This window comes from Anopheles coustani, chromosome 2 (genome assembly GCF_943734705.1).
Source record: "Anopheles coustani chromosome 2, idAnoCousDA_361_x.2, whole genome shotgun sequence".
NCBI lineage: Eukaryota > Metazoa > Arthropoda > Insecta > Diptera > Culicidae > Anopheles > Anopheles coustani.
Window position 1 is genome coordinate 63,459,191 of NC_071289.1, and position 16,143 is coordinate 63,475,333.

The 16,143-nt window shown below is 42.9% G+C and overlaps 1 protein-coding gene across 1 annotated transcript in view; it reads right to left on the bottom strand.

Moving 5' to 3' along the window:
- LOC131265513 (tyrosine-protein kinase Drl) overlaps positions 1 to 12,563 on the bottom strand; it is a 52,683-nt gene extending 40,120 nt beyond the window's left edge. Inside the window, exons 1-2 of the mRNA XM_058267788.1 lie at positions 12,416 to 12,563; positions 1,648 to 1,775 (exon numbers count right to left, since the gene is read on the bottom strand). Coding sequence (XP_058123771.1) covers positions 1,648 to 1,775; positions 12,416 to 12,563 — 276 coding nt within the window. The remainder of the gene's footprint in view (positions 1 to 1,647; positions 1,776 to 12,415) is intronic.
- Between the last annotated feature and the right edge of the window lie 3,580 nt (positions 12,564 to 16,143).

The following is a 16,143-nucleotide window of genomic DNA, read 5'->3' on the forward strand; positions in this document are numbered from 1 at the left end:
TGCGATGGAGCGCGCCACAATGTTTTCCCGCAAATTTCCCGGTCGAAACCGTCACCCCTTGTGGAGCGTGGAAAGGTTTTCTTTGGCCAAATGTAAAACAAACAATTGCCGAATGGGATGGAAGGAAAGACCAGCAAACAAACACGGAAGGAAAAACCCGCCATTTCCAAAAGACCGTGCAAAGTGGAAAGTTTTTATTTCGTCTTGTCTTGTCGGTTGGGCCCATCAACTTGTAAAATTAGCGGCACCGAAACTTGAAGGCCCGACAGGAGGAAACATTCGGCAATGGTTTAAGTTTTCCCTTTCCCTCACCTCGGCTTGGCACCTTTCGCTTATCGGTGGCTGCGTAGGGATTCGCTGTTGTGTTTTCTTCGGGCTTTGCCCCTAACCAGCACAACGCGATGTTAGAGTGAGTCGTTACTTTGTTTCCTGAGTGGATTCTCCGTGTCCTGCGCGGAGGTTTCTTTTAACCCGGCTAAAAGAGGTCTATGGTTCTTCGAGCGCAAATTATGTTGACCCAGTTTAAGCGCTCGCGTTCAATTTGACTTCGACAACAAATGTTGCTCGCAACAGCTGATGAAAATAGCGTTAGGTTACGGGAAAGTTATGCAAGAAGGTATTGAAGGCATTATTCCCTACTACAAGGAAAGTAATTTAAAACGAATAAAATGTGAACTTTTTTAATTGAACATCAATGGTTGGAACTTGGTACGACAAAAGAAGGCAACATAATGGAATAATATAACGTCGATTGAACATGAAATATTGTGTTTGTTTTGCTAGGAAGGAAAAGATAATCAAACCATGATACTTATTTTCTTGCTAGACAAACCAAGCCGCTACGACTAGAACTTTTCATGGCTTTAACTGACGTGAGGAAAAAAAGCGACCAGAGAGAACATAACCGACCCATGCACGATGAACCTCGAAAAATAGTTATAAACCATCGTTCGTTTCAGCATTCAATCCTTGCCAGCAGTTTGGCACCGGTTCATTGTAATGCAGACTTACGCTTCCTCACTCGACTTGGCCCCGAAAATCCATGGCCCAAAGGAGAAGAAAAGAACGTAATCCATGCTTTGGCCGCCGATGTCTAGGTCTTTCGCCAGTAAGCTGGCGGTCTATCAACATGGATTTTCGTAGCCGACGAGGTACCGCTCATGCCCTTGGTTCCGGATGCAATTCCGGCCTAATGGTGCGGAATTGGTATCCATTGTTTACACTGCGTTTTATCCGTCTTGTGTTTGCTCAATGGCGCACCAGTCGGCGAAGATCAGCATGCTATCATGGTTGATATGCGTTGGTTTCTTTTTGCCGGCTCACTCGAAGGCAAGGAAACACCATATTCCGATCAGACATCATCGAACGTGATGAAACGCAAAATTGCACAGCTACGGACGAGTGGGTTTGAGGGTTACCGATTGTTGGCCGCAAAAAAAAAAACATAGACCACATTTGGGATAATGGTGCAAACATTGAACTCACTTCGTTGGGAAACACTTCTTCGGTCCGACATAATACAGAAATTTGTAGATATGAATCAACACTCTGATCTATCCCATTGCGTTTTTGTTATAAATTAACATTGAAATACTTTTTTTGCCCTATGCCCGATTTGTGTGTGAAAATCTAAACTATCGTACTTACCGGATAAGCGGTTCGGCTTTGCCAGGAAAATCGCAAGAAATCGATGCCAGGTTTCATCGGAACCACAAAACTCATCGCGTAATCGTTGACTGCACCATCGCGTACGTAGAAAAGATCGGCCTCTATTCCTGTGGGATAAAACGGGATTGAAATGGTTAAATTAGTTAATTATTTACACTGTTCAATGAAGAACAAAAAGGAAACGACCATTGTATCAAAAGCTCGGAAATATTATTCGAAAGGTTGCTAGAAATTTCGTAAGTACCTCTGGAGTCTCGTAAATCAGCTACCTCGGGCCCTTCTTATTCTTACTTTGCGTGAATGATGTAGCCTCAGGACTACCCTGTGATAGGTTTTAATGTATGCTGATGACGTGACAATTTTTCTCCCAGCGAGATAAAGATATTTTGATAAGGATATTGTGATATTTTACAACATAGGGTTTGTCGAATCTGTCCTGGTCATCTGTGTTGAAGAATGTGCGGTAACATCTTTCTCCTGCGTAAAACATCAGTATCAGTATTCATAAACCTAAACAGCTTAAGACTTCAACGTACTGATAGGATTTGTGATCTGAGTCCTTTCGAACGATAAGTTAACTTTTAGACATCACAAGAGCCAATTGGACTTTCGGTTTAGTCCGTAAGATGACGTGCGAATTCAACAATCCTTTATGTATAAAAACCCAATTTGATTACCTAGTGCGATCCATCTTAGAGCTTGGGTCGGTTATGTGGTGCCCATCTACAGATCGTTGGGTCAAACGAATCGAATAGGCATGTAATTAAACTTTTAAGGTGGCCTTATGACTTCGAGATACTCTATCGGATAAGGACCCGAAACATTGAAAATTTGTTGAGAGAAGGCTAAAGTGATGTTTATAGTTAATTTACTAAACCGGGAAATTGATGAACCTCATCTCTTGTTACGTATTAATGTACCTAGATTAAGCTCCAGTTCCTACAATTTACTACAAACTCTTTTCTTTTGATGCGCAGAGAAGCACACAAGTATAAACTAGTAGATAAATAAACTGCGTGGTGGGTAGCCAATAATATGTTTTGTTTTTCCACAATTTAATTCCGCTTAAGTAGGGTGATTTTTCCTTTTCACACTATTATACCCTTACTAAAAAAAGGATTACGAAACCTTTTCATGACAGATACAGATGGAACTGTGGAACCGCAGGTCCGAATTGTCTCCAACGAGTTACTACACACAACTCTCCTTGTTAATGAATTTGCAAACACATTAAACATCTTAGTTGTCAATTTTCAGGTGCTGAAATAACCATTTTGAAAAAGTCATGAAAAACTCCTGAAGAGAAAGTTAAGAATGCCACATACCATCTTACTAAAAAGTTGATCTTCGACTTACTTTATACGCTAGGTGTTTTGTGACTTAATCCATCTCAATGCACTTCTTCAAGAAAATCTGTACGTGGTGAGGAGTGTCGGGAAAACTTTATTGTTCGACTCGAACTTGCCACTCGGCACTCAAATTACTTTCCCGCCGCCAAGTATGAAACGGGCCACCATTTTCCACGCCGACGTAATGCTCTTTAAAGCGTAATTAAAATAAAATATCCAACCCCTTGTTGGCAAGTAATGAAGCTCGCATCGAAACGGCAGAGCACACTTCTTGGCTGACGCGTTGGTGAAAAGTGAGAAATTGTTCCGGGGTCTTGGTCGAGGTTGTGTAACTCGTTCGTCGTTGGAGTCGGTACGCCCCGGAACTCGAGGGGGTGGATATTTGTGCGGTGTCCCCAACGCAACAGATCTCTCTGAACCGAACCGTGTCGGCGACGGGAGGAGGGGGGTTTTGGATTTTGGTCGAATCAGCAACCAACGCCGCTCGGGCGCTTTCCAGTTGGCGGAGGTCACACATAAAATAGAATGACAAACGACACACGCATGGAAAAGTGGCAGCGAGCAGAACATGTCCCACTTGATTAAGCAACAAACGTGTTTCTTCGGGGCGTGTGTGATTACGGTGTTGCTGGTGTGTGGTGTCGGTAATTCGTCGGTCTGGCCACCGGATAAGGACCCAAAGCACGGCTGGGACACGTCGTGGGTGGATGGGTTCGGGTCCGGGGTTCCGGGCACGTCACAACGCACAACAAGTAAATGGCCCCCCGAATGCGATGAATCTGAGGCGAAATTTCTCATTTCCTTATGAGGCACATACACGTATACACACACGCACAGAAACAGCAGTTAGCAAAGTTCATTAGAGCCTTACGATGTAAGGACGGCCATGTTAGTGTCGGGAGTACGGAAATGGGCTTTAGGAAGTTGGAAATTGGATTGCTTTGCTTTGCGATGAAGCAACATTCTACATTTGCTTCAAATCCTGCAGAGTTGAAATTCGTTACTCTCTTAAACAATAGATTCAATTAAAATGCAAACCCAAGTTGATTATTTTAAAATTTTCTGAGAAATGTGCATCTTTTGAAACCATAATGTTGTTTAACAAGATTGCATATTCGATCAAACTATACTAATTTTTTTAGGTTTCATTGCTGTAAATCTTGTCCGTCTTTTCATTTCTCAAACAGTGTAGTAATTTTTAACACGTTCATTGCCAAGCGTTTTTAGCTCATGTTTTCAGTAAAATCTGTTTTGATGATAGTTGTTTTTAATATCCATTTAACTGACGATTTTAAAAGATCTAGCTAAGGCTTAGCTTCACAAAGAATTTGCTATTTGCATTACTATAGTTTAAATGTCGAATTTTCATTTATTTTTTAGAGTTAACTATCGTTATCTATAAATGATTTTTTTAATTGCACACTTACGTCTTCGTTTGTGAAATCTTTAATATCACAAAGTTAAGAATTGAATGCTTGATGAAAATTTAATAACGCTCCCAGGAACTGGGAACCCAATTTTGCACTGGCGAACGGAAGCCGCCCGGTTCCCAACAACATGATGAAAATTGTGTGAAGTGACCAACTTTAGCAAAGCTATTACCATATTGATAAAAACGAACGCGCCCGAGGATAAGCCGGCGGCGTGGCGTTTTCCACTCGAATGGCAGAAATGTGAGAAATTGCGAAACATTCTCACCGGAATGCAATTATCATCATCAGCGATGGTGAAAGTTTTCCCTCGGCTGGTCCAGAAGGAACGCTGCTTCCTTTTCCAAGTGGCAACTCCTCTGCTAGCGGGCGTGCATGTATGTACGTGTGTGTGTTGTTTGTGGGGTAAACTATACGAGCGCACCGAGTCGGAGTGAGTGGTTCAGCTCGTGAAGCCATTCAGTCAGTCAGTCTGCTCCTAGACGCCACTATCAATTTTATTTATCATGAAAATTGAATATAGCACCCCTTCCCGCTCGGTGGCGCCACCAGCCTCCCGGTGCCTCGGTAGCGGGCCGGAGTTTGTAAGTTTGTGTCCCCTCAGGAATGGGGCCACTTCCGGCAGGATCTGGTTCTGGAAGTGGTACGGTGTAGACGTGCTAAAAAAGATCTTGATTCGCAGCTCCATCTCTCCTTTCGAAAGGGCAAGAGCCAGCATTCTAGCGCCGGGGCAGAGGGTGGGGAGGGGCCGGGGAAGCAGGGTAAAATCCCACAAAAACTTATCTGACGTCTAGCACAACCGTGGGGCCACAACCTGCCGCAATTGGCACGAATGCTGGCAGCGAGCTGGCTCAAGCGATATTTCCACCCGAACGCACACGCACCGCCCGGAATTGAAGTGCTGCGCCGAAAATCATCCAAACGAGCGCCGAAATTGAGCGAAAGGCGGCAGCCAAACCCCTGTGCTATTATTGTGCCGCTATCCGATGGGAAATAGGGCAGCCCGTTTGTTGAAAGTCTTATCGCTGGCGGAGGGAACCGGAAAACCTGAAATTGTAACGCGCACCCTCCCGGGTCCGGAATGAAATTAAACAAAGCCAAACGCCGGGAGAATGAATCCCCCCCCCCCCCCCTACTCCCGGTTGGGTTTTCCCCGTATTTCGGCCGCTGGAAGTGGGAACATTTTCCAAAACGCAAGAACTTTGATTTGAGCATACGCGCGAAGCGGAGGTGACGTGTGTCGAAAGTATCTCCGCCCGTCCGTCTGTTCTTTTTACATTGTGCGCCAGGTTGGGCAAAGGAGGGTGGGAGAGGATTTATTTCCCACTTCTTTTTTCTGGCCCGCTAGGCCTGGGAATGGCGGATTGTGTCGAGAATTAGCCTGTAAATATGAAATTCAAAGTAACAATGAGAAAATGAATTTCTCGGGGAGAAATAGAACCAAAAGTGAATCGAGGGTCGTGTCGTCAAGGAGACTCTCGCAAGGCGGAAGCTACTTCTTTGGCGAGGGAGTATTTAGGAGTGGATTTTTTAAAGCATCCCTAGAGTGAAGTTTCTTTTCGGTGGAAGTAGAGCAAATCCGGTGAATCTTTTGCTGCAATTTATGAAACACATGAAACAAGGTACTGAACTAGTTTAAGAAACAACGAGCCCAACAGAAATTTTGCACAAACGCTGTGTGTGTTTGCAACATTATAACCAAGCTGTCAAATGCAAACTCCACGGCGCGGCAACATCAAAGTCCGCCTCAGTGTCAGATGAAAAACTCACCCACGGCCGTTGCCCTCGGCATGTGTCAGTTTTTCCCCGCCGTTTGGCGAACGGAAAGAAATGAGGAAGAACTGTTTGTTTACGTTTGATCATTTTTTGAAATTTTGTTGTTCACCTCGCCAGCGCTTCACAAATTTGCCGACTTCCAAAGAGTCGAAAAATAAAAAAAACCATAGCCAGACAGTCGGAGGAAGCGAGCGGGGGGGATTGAATGAAAATAACCGGTATGAAGTATTCAGATTGCGTTTATGGTGCGTGAAGAGCGGAGCGCCATCCTTCCCGATGGCAAGAAAATACACCCGAACTCCGAGCGCACAAAAAGCCGTCGCAGGAAACTTCATAAAATTCAACGTTGCATAAAAGGTTTTTTGTCTAAAGTGGTTTCCACATCCGCCTCCCGGCAATCCGGCGATCCCGATATCCTTTCGCGCAGCCTCTTGAGCGGAGGGTTTGGTGTTTGCCGGGGATGGAAAGTGTCTAGCGTTTGGCCGCTACGATTTTTTGTTGCTTCTCCCCGTTGGTCCCTGTTCATAAATTGCATCCAGATAACGTTTAATGGGCTCTATTTGCCGAATGTCTCCTACCGATGGTTCAATTTGATTTTCGTGCGGCTGATCTTGCGGAATGCGGGGTGCAGGATGAAGTCTTATGACGGTTGTTGTTGCTACACACGCGGAAAGTTTTTGGAAAGATGGACCGACTCAACGGAATGGATCGTTCATGTATGTTTTGCGAGGCGCTCTGTGTTTTCTTTCTATGGTACTCTCCGCCTAAAACCCGTGTTAGACGCGAAGGCTTTTCTTTGCACAAACTTTGACTTTATTTGTCTACAATAAAAGTTTGAAAAAGTTGAGATAATGTTTGGCATTATGCATTCTGTGTGAGCTTGTTGGCATTTTGCCTATCGGAATCGTTTCTCGTTTGAACGAATGTTCCAGCCATAACGTTTGCTTTTTTTGCAAGAGCCAAAAACAGCACATAAAATAAAGTTTAACTACTTTGGACGGTTCTGTTCAGTTTTATTTACATTAGTTTAATAGCTAATAGTTTCACAAAATTGAAGAAAATAACAGACATTGTTCCTAATCCGTAATTTTCTCTCAGAAACTCATTCAACCGATGAATGCCTATGTTACCATATTTCTAGCAACTTGCCCTTTAGAATTGAGTAGAAAATTTACAGTATAATAGAGTGACATAAGTTACATAGTTTCCCAAAACCGTATGCACTTTGAAACTTTCTCCTACGGTTGCGCCGGCAGCAAAAGCGGCGAGGTCCATTCGGACGACATCCGACGCTGCTGCATCATAACTCACGAGCTGTCACGCTGGTGCATGATAAATTTGGAAGCCTGCTAGCATAAACATCCGTTGTGATTTTAGGATGATGACACAGGTTCCCGATAGTGTGCCTAAGCAAACTTTCTCGTTGGCCTTTCCCGTCCCCGGCCGAAGGTAGAATGAAAAGGGTTTTCCGTAGCTCTGCTGACATTGTACGAAATAGTTTATCTTTTAGGGTCGGCAAGTGGCATGGAAAATAAGAATAAAAAAGAACATTTGCTAAAATGTTTTACTAAATTTAGTTTGCAACGAAGGCCAGGGTAACTGAACAAACCTTCAGGTGCTAAGATATATTTTTGTGACATGATTTTATCAGCGACACATTTTAAGCCAAACCTTGGCATTTTGCCACATTTTATGTGCAGTTTTGCATTTGGAGCGTGCTAAAACTAAACTAGATGTCAACAAGAAGATGCAGACAAATTTAGAATGCCCTATAGTGAGGAGCTCGTTAGCGAAATTTCTGATATTCATAGTTTGTGATGGAGGTATTAAGCTAAAATGCGTCAGGTTCAAACAACATTAGTTTTGAATATACAGGACAAGAATCTGTTTCTAAATTCAAATATGTATTCGTGAATACTTAGCCTGAAGAACAGTATGGTTTTTGAAAACGATATCCTGAAAACTTTCATTTGGTTTGGATTTTTCTATGTTAAAAGTTCTTGCAACAATATTCGTATTGGTAACAATCTCTTCTTTTTCAATAAAGTTGGCATGTTTAGCAGAACCAGACTTGTAAATCATTCCACGACATAAAGGTTGCTTTTAACAATCAAAAAACGTATGTTACTTCTGAATCTAAAAATTCAATTTCCTCGAAATAACTATCCGTTTCTTTCGTTCGATAGTTTTTCGTTCTTCCTACAGTAAAGAATGTCTTATGTGTAGCAAAAAAAAAGGATAACTCCTCCCAGTCAACAAAGAAAAAATGGCTCCAGCAAAAGTTTACAATGGGTGCCCTCTAGCCCGGTATTAACATCAATTTCTGCAGCCTTCCGATCGATTCTGTCTCAAGACAGTGGATCGAACTGTCCTCGGTGGTTTCATATACTGCGGCGCGCGTGGTTTATGGTACGATATTTTCGCCATTCCAATAAATATTGGCGTATAATAAATTGATTTCAAGTGACATTTATGTCGATTTATGGCGAAATAAGATGAATGGCAGTGAGGAGCGCTGCTGGTCGGCTCACTGAAAGGACATACCGTGCCGTTCCGAGCACTTTTCCGGTGGCGTGGAAGACTTTCCTGAAGAATGCATACAATAGCAGCGAACCATATGTTTTGTGTTGGCAAAAGAAGATGTCCTTCTAATAAAGATTCTTTCTTGATCTATTGAAAATCATATAAACCAAAGATCGTGCATAAACTAGCAAACCTAGAATCGATTCAAATGACTTCTACTTTTACTATAGAAACTGCAATTAAACATTTGGTTAAGTGAAAATCGTGGATACGACGGAAACAGATACCAAATAGACCATGAAAGTGCTAACATGTGGAAACATCAAACTTATAATGATATAAAAATTAAGAAACACGATACACATGAGAGATATCAATATTTAAAAAGAATATTCCTGTATGCAATAATCTCGTAAGTTTGTCTGGATACTACAATTTTAAGGCCAAGCATGTTTTCCCGTTAAGGAAGTCACCCAATTGACAAATTTTGTCGTAATATGCTCTGACCAGCGACGTGGTTTGCGAAAGCATAACATTAACGCCCGAAGTTATCGACGGGCTGCCAACGACTGCAGCGCATAATCATAACCGACCCGCCCCAAAGCTGGTTTACGGATCCGCAACCATATATGCAGCACCATTTATGCTGGCGATTTGTGTTAACAGCTCACGCATCGCTTGGTTGGCACGATTCTCGCCGTTACAAGGGGCCATAAAATATGGAAGTGTTTACGCTAGTTACACATGACGACGCACGGTCGGCATGGGAAATCGATAATGATTGGATGCTCAAAAGGAGGCTTTTAAGAAAATTGAAACGCTCGAGTAGATGCCGACCATGCTGGTGTTGATCTTTATGGGCTGTATGTAATGTGGCCACTCCAATGCAAGATGCGTTTTTGCGTCAAGAAATATTGATATCTTCAATATGAATGTTGGAAGTGATTAATTGTGGGAAAATAATCCCGACGTAGATGGAATGCATATGTATAATTGGAGCTTCTTTTAATGTTGTTCTTAAATATTCCTGTTAAAGCAACCAATTAGACTTTTTTGACCACAAAGTTATGGTTAGGTTGACATTGCATGTAATGTGTTTTTAAATGGCTCGACATTCTTTTGCTAAGTGCAAGATACTTCTCTCACGAAGAGACCGTTCCAGAATTATCATCTTTTTTCAAACAACTTTTTAAATGTTTCATTGTTCCGTTAATGCCTAGGAGTGAGAATTTCTTTTTTCTAGGTCCCCAAAGTCGTTAGATGGAACATTATCACCAAACACCTGTTTATTGAGGGGAATGCAAATGAACGATAACATTATCATCGTTTCTCTTTGCCATTCTGTAAAAAAACGTTTAGGATGGAGATAAAGGTCTGCGTGCAAAATGAGGTGAGAATTTTCCGCAGAACATTTTATGTTTCAAGTTTTTATTGAAAAAGCCATTGAGGTTTTCATTATGAACTAGCGGGAAAAATTTAGATGCGGGAAAAAAATCTAACCTCATTACTCAAAACAGATAAGGGTTTCTATTTATTTTCATAGAAAAATAAAACTATATCAAACCTCTCTTGAGTATCACTCGTGGTAACGGGTGTTCTTTTAATCCATCTGAATGTGCGTCCTCAAACGATTTTTGCTCCTCCCATGGGGTACATGTGATGGTACGCTGTGGTTTGTGGCGTACATTAAAAGCCTTTGCTAAAGCTTACCCGTGGGCAATGAACCACCCGATTTCAGTCCGACTGTCCGATGGAAGCGGTACACAAATGTGTTTGCGGTAAGGACTATTAGCTTCGTTAGCCAAAACGGTCCAAAAAGGCGGCGGTGGCCTTCCCGCGATAATGATGGGAATCACTTCAGATGGCGTGCCGGCCAACCGAATCCGCAAACCTGCGCCGAGCGCCGATGGGCTGATGAATATTGATTAGGTATAATTTATTCACAAATGATTCATTTGCGTTGGGCTATAAATAATTCCTCACCCGTAACGAGTTATTAAGTGTGAAGTTAAGTTTTCGCTGAGTGTTGTTTTGTGTTTTCCTTTCCAAGCGGGGAAAACACGACCAACTGTTTACTGGTGTTGTAAAGACATCAGCATAGAATCTATATATTATTCTTGTATCACAGTGTAAGTCCTTAAACTGCTTCTAAACGACTGAACCATTTTTAATCACTCTGTGGACACATGTTTCTTATCTCATGTCTGGAAACTACAAACATTTTTAATAAATGACGATTTTCTATCGTTCGTTTGTTTACTACATATACATGACATATGAAATGTAATCTCTAGTTGTAAGCATGAACGGTCACAGCAGCATGCCTGTTCACAGATCGTCGCGAGTTGATTTCGAAGAAATAGTTTATTTTCAATAACAAGCAAAATAATTTGTTAGTTATAATGACAAATTTTGTTAAGTTTTGGTATTTATGGCATATTGGTAAACGTTAAAGTGGTAAATGTTAAAATACAAGACATAAGCTGATATCACATATTTTCATCGATCCAGTTTCCAACTCCCATGAACCTGTAAGTTATCTGAGTTTTTGAACTCTTTGATTTTCACCGAACATGGCACCTATAGAATGAACAATCAATATGTGGTGATAGGTGAAAATCAAATATTTTCCACAGTTGTACGTCGTTCAAGAAATGTTTAACCGAGCCAGCTAATAGAAATATAAATTAATCTACGCTTTGTTACGAAGAAAATAATATTTTATATCATCACAACAAATGCGTAAAATAACTATTATACCCTATTTAATTTTAAGTACAATTAAAGAAGCACCCGAAACTGATCAGCATAGATGATTGGCCAATCCGGGCTGTGAACCTTTTTTCCGTTTCGGAAAATCTCAAATTTTCCTTCACATTCCGGAATAAAAGTAAAACAAAATTCAACAACACACAAACAACTCAATCCATGGAAGATTTATCGCTCACTTGTCCTCACGTCATGCAGTGGTTTTCGGTAAATGGATGCTTTAAATGCTGGCGGTTAAAAAGGGGTTTTCCGAGACCGAGGGAAACCCCATTCGGTTACTCCTACTGACCATGCCCACCCACCGGCCATCCGCTTCCATCGAATATTGGCCGCTTCAAACTCGTTTGCGGTGTCCCTTAACATTAACGGTTCTTTCATCTCCCGCAATCGAAGGTGAGGGGCGATGTGCGATTCACTGGGGTCCAGAGGGAGACGTTTGCACAATCACACAATCTGGCTCGTCGAAAAGTTATGAAAATGGTTGTCGGTTTGCTTGATTGATTTCCATCCAACTGGACGCTAGAAATGATTTATTTGTGGTGAAGGGTTTCGGCCACACCATTTAATGTTTTGGTTTGTTGTTCCTAAATGTTATCTCGTTTGTTCACAGATCGATTTGATTTCATGTCCGTTTTATAACACAGGTAAAACATTGTTTGGAACGAACGTAAGCGTTGTAGTTGGGAAATAGTTTTCGATAGGGTTTCCCCTTGTTATCAAAGGAAATATAACCTAACCGTGGTGTTGGGTTCTTAAACCGGGGTGGAAGGATACCGCTGAAAAAAGGGACGCCTCCGGTACGGCGACTCGACGTTTGGCTCGTATTGGGCCCCGGGGCGCAACGAGGTGGGTCGGGAAAATCAAAGTGAAAAAGCGCACGCTAGGCAGCCACCCACTTACCCATCAGTTTGATCATCTCGGAGTGGTTCAGGAAGAGATCGAAGTATCCGGTGACCGGCCGGGGTAATCCACAGAGCAGAACGGTCACCAGCAGCAACCGCCAGGCAACGGACGGCTCGAGGACGCTCCGCAGCCGATGGAGGCGCATGGTGGCTGGTGAAAGGGGGCGGGCAGTCGAAAGGCACACCGTTTCCCCTGGCTTTACACTCTCGACACACACTTGCACTCTCTACGCGTCGAGATGGACGCACATTTCGCTAGCTTCCGGCGTTACGGTCGACGTAACCGTGGGTGGCGGATGATCACTGAAACATTCCCGATGGCCCGATGGATGAAACAATTCTTCGATCAGCAGTGGAAAACTGTGGATGATGTCGATTTCACTCGGCTGGTACACTTGTTTTAGTCGCGCACTCGGGAAAATACGGCACAAAACGCGACCGTTTTTCATGGTTGAAAACGTCGGCACCAAACTCGAACCACTTGTCACGTAAAATTTTGAGGAAACGTGAGTTTCATCTCGGGTACTTGTTTGCTTCTCGTCGAATTTTCAATTCACATTTGAGAACGCTTCTAGCTGAAACTTTATGTTGAACATTTAACTAAACGTGTTTAAGATGGGATACTCAAACTAAATAAACAGGATATAAATAACGATAAGAGAACAATTCCCAAATCCATCGTGAATGCCATCACATAAATCTGTTCAAATGCACTTCCGGCACACAATGGAACACGACAATCCCACACAAACTCATTAACGACACAAGGGATCACTTATGGCTTTCAACCGGCTCTGAACTCGCAGCGGACTCACAGCGGACTCATCAGCGGCTTATTGGCCAAATGAGACCACCGCTTCCGGTCGGTCCATCGGACGAAAACATGCCGACAGTTGACACAATAGGACACCACTCCATAATCGTCGCTCCCACGCGCTCGCACTTGCGTTTGCTTTTGCAATTACGGACCCGCGGCCGCCGAATGAATATTCATCGAGATTGGATTAAAATTTTGAAATTTTAATTACCATCACTTCGTTCGAACACACATAATCCAAACGCAAGCGGATATGCACACGCACGCAGTAGGCATGGGGAAGCGGGAACGGGCAGTATTTTCCCGCGAGAGACACCACCGGCGAACAGCAACATCACGATGGGATGCACACGGCCTCTGATACGGCCTCAGGTTCATTTGATTTTTTACGAAAAATGAATTATTTCACTCAACTCATCCTCCTTTCGACGCTTGCACCGTTGTTTTCGTTATTCATAATTAGATATTAATGCTCGACGCAGCACAAACACGACATGATTAATTTCCGTTTAATTCAATTAAAACCCTTTCCCTTTTGGAAGGAAAAACGCACCCGTACGGGACACGTTGGCGCTGCATTGTTTTCACCGGCCAAGGTTTTTCCACCACCGTCCCCGCGAAGGAAAGTTATCCGGGTTTCTTTTGCCGGGCGCGTCACCTTTTGCACCGCGTTACCTAGCAACGTAAATACGGCCTGGGTGTTTCCTGCGGGAAACTGGTTCGGGATGTTTCGTTCACGCAACACTGCACTCTGTTTAAAACGCCGGAGGGGAATGTTTGTGCATAAAAATGCCACTGCTCTCGTGTGGAAACAAAAAGAAAATAATCTCATTTGAAACACCTCCTGCAGCTCTAATGAATCGATGCACCAAAACACGTAACGAGAAAAGAAATCCTACCGCCCCTAAAGTGACATTATGCTTCGTGAAGGGAAAAGTACCGAATCTGCGGAAAAACACACTGGAGGACGACGCGTCCTCACGGCTGCGAGTGTTGAAGGAAACTGATCCCGGTTGCATCGGGTCTCGGGATATCCTAGACATCGTGAACGAGGAGAGTGCGATTCTCCACAGCAGGACATTCGCAAGGCGCATGTGCCAACTCGTTCGGATACGATGGATTTTCCCCGTCGGTGCAAGTGCATTCCCAAGCACGCCGAGCCGAGGAAACTTGTTGAATCAACCGGCAGTTCGTGGCGGAGTCCTTTTTTAGAGCACTTTCGACCATCGTCACAGGGGTGCGGTTGTAAGTGTAAGTGTTTCATTTTCCACCCCTCCTTTCGCTTGTCCCTACTTTTCATCCAAAACTCAACCGATTTTCCTGTTCCCTTTTGTCGTTGCGTTCGTGTTTGCTTCGGTTCGGTTGCTGTTGCTCCGCGTTGGTATGCCCTTGGCCCTTCCATCCGTTCGATCTCCTCCCCCCCCTCTCCCGTCCCCTTCCTCCACCCCCTCACACGTTCTAGGAGAGAAAAACACGTGCCAGGTTTCCGGCATTTCGCTCGGTTTGGTGTTAAACTGGCATGGCAAATCGTACACCGGAGAATGCCGGTGGTACATTAGCATTGGAGCGCATACCTTTAGGGCTTGGGTGTTTGTGCGGGAGCGCTGGGCAGGGTTCTTTTGTTTGGTGATGGGTGGAACGGACGGATAGATGGGAGTCTTGTTGCCGGCGCAAGCACGCCCTTAAAGGTGAGGCTTTGTTTTGTTTGGCGTAATGAAGATTAGGGGAGGTAAATAACGGCCGGGACGGGACGGTAAAATTGAACAATTTTAGTTACTGTAAACTCTTTATAAGAGATGAGAAAAACTGTTTAGAAAGTTCTATGAAACATGTAAAATTACTGTTAAAATTATTTTATTATCAATAATAACGAAAAAGGTTTTTATTAAATAATCGAAATCAATGAACAATTTTAACAACAAATAAATAGCTCCAAAATATTTTCTGATTCTATTTATAACAAAAACAAGTTAGCTATCGAGCCAAACATTTCGACACACTGATCAATTCAATGACTTTCTAGCTAAATGAAGATTCTCCCATCAATGATGTGGTTTTTCTTTGCAGATTACATATTGAAACACATGTCACATCTGTACTGAAAATGTCCTTGTTTGAAAAGAGGTACAAAATTGATTTATGCTCCACTATTTCGGCAGGGTTTTATGGCTGTGACTCCTCTACCTGATCCCCAGTCAATATTGAACTAATCCTCCCAGCGGTTCGAAAACTTGCAGCAGTAAAATGGGATTACGTCCGGCGTAAAATCTCGGCCGATTCCGCAGCTCGTAAGGGCTTAGGGGAGCTTACGGAGGCCATCCGTGTTGGGCAGTTCACAGCGAACCGCAGAGCTCACTGTGTACCTTTTTGATTAGGGTTTGACAATGTTGAGTCGTGCAGCGTTCGACTGGCAGTAACCGTTACTGATTAGGTGGAAATGTTGCTTTCTTGCTTGCCTACTCTTAAAATAGCAATAAACTTATATGTTAATATTGATTTCTCATTCAAATTTTATCACAATTTTTTTATTTCATGTTTTTAGATATTTGAGAAAATGATTAAGTAGCCATAGACTTGGTTACAAATTAAAATTTTACTTAACTAACTTCAACGACAAGCAACGGAAAAAGAACACTCAAAATAACAGGAAACATTTCCCATGCAATCCTAAAAAATGGAAATCTACCCAATTTCCTCATGGATTCATTTTTACCTCACCACCACGAAAGATTTTTGGCAATATTTAAGCGTAAAAGCGTTTTGTTTTTAATTCAAATTCTCAGCTTACATCCTTTTAGCGAGATGAGACGGACCACTTAGCGCCCGCTTCACTTATCCCTATGGAAACCGAGTCCCTAATTTTCCATCATTCGGCCAAACAACCGTGGCAACACTTGAAGCACTTGTGA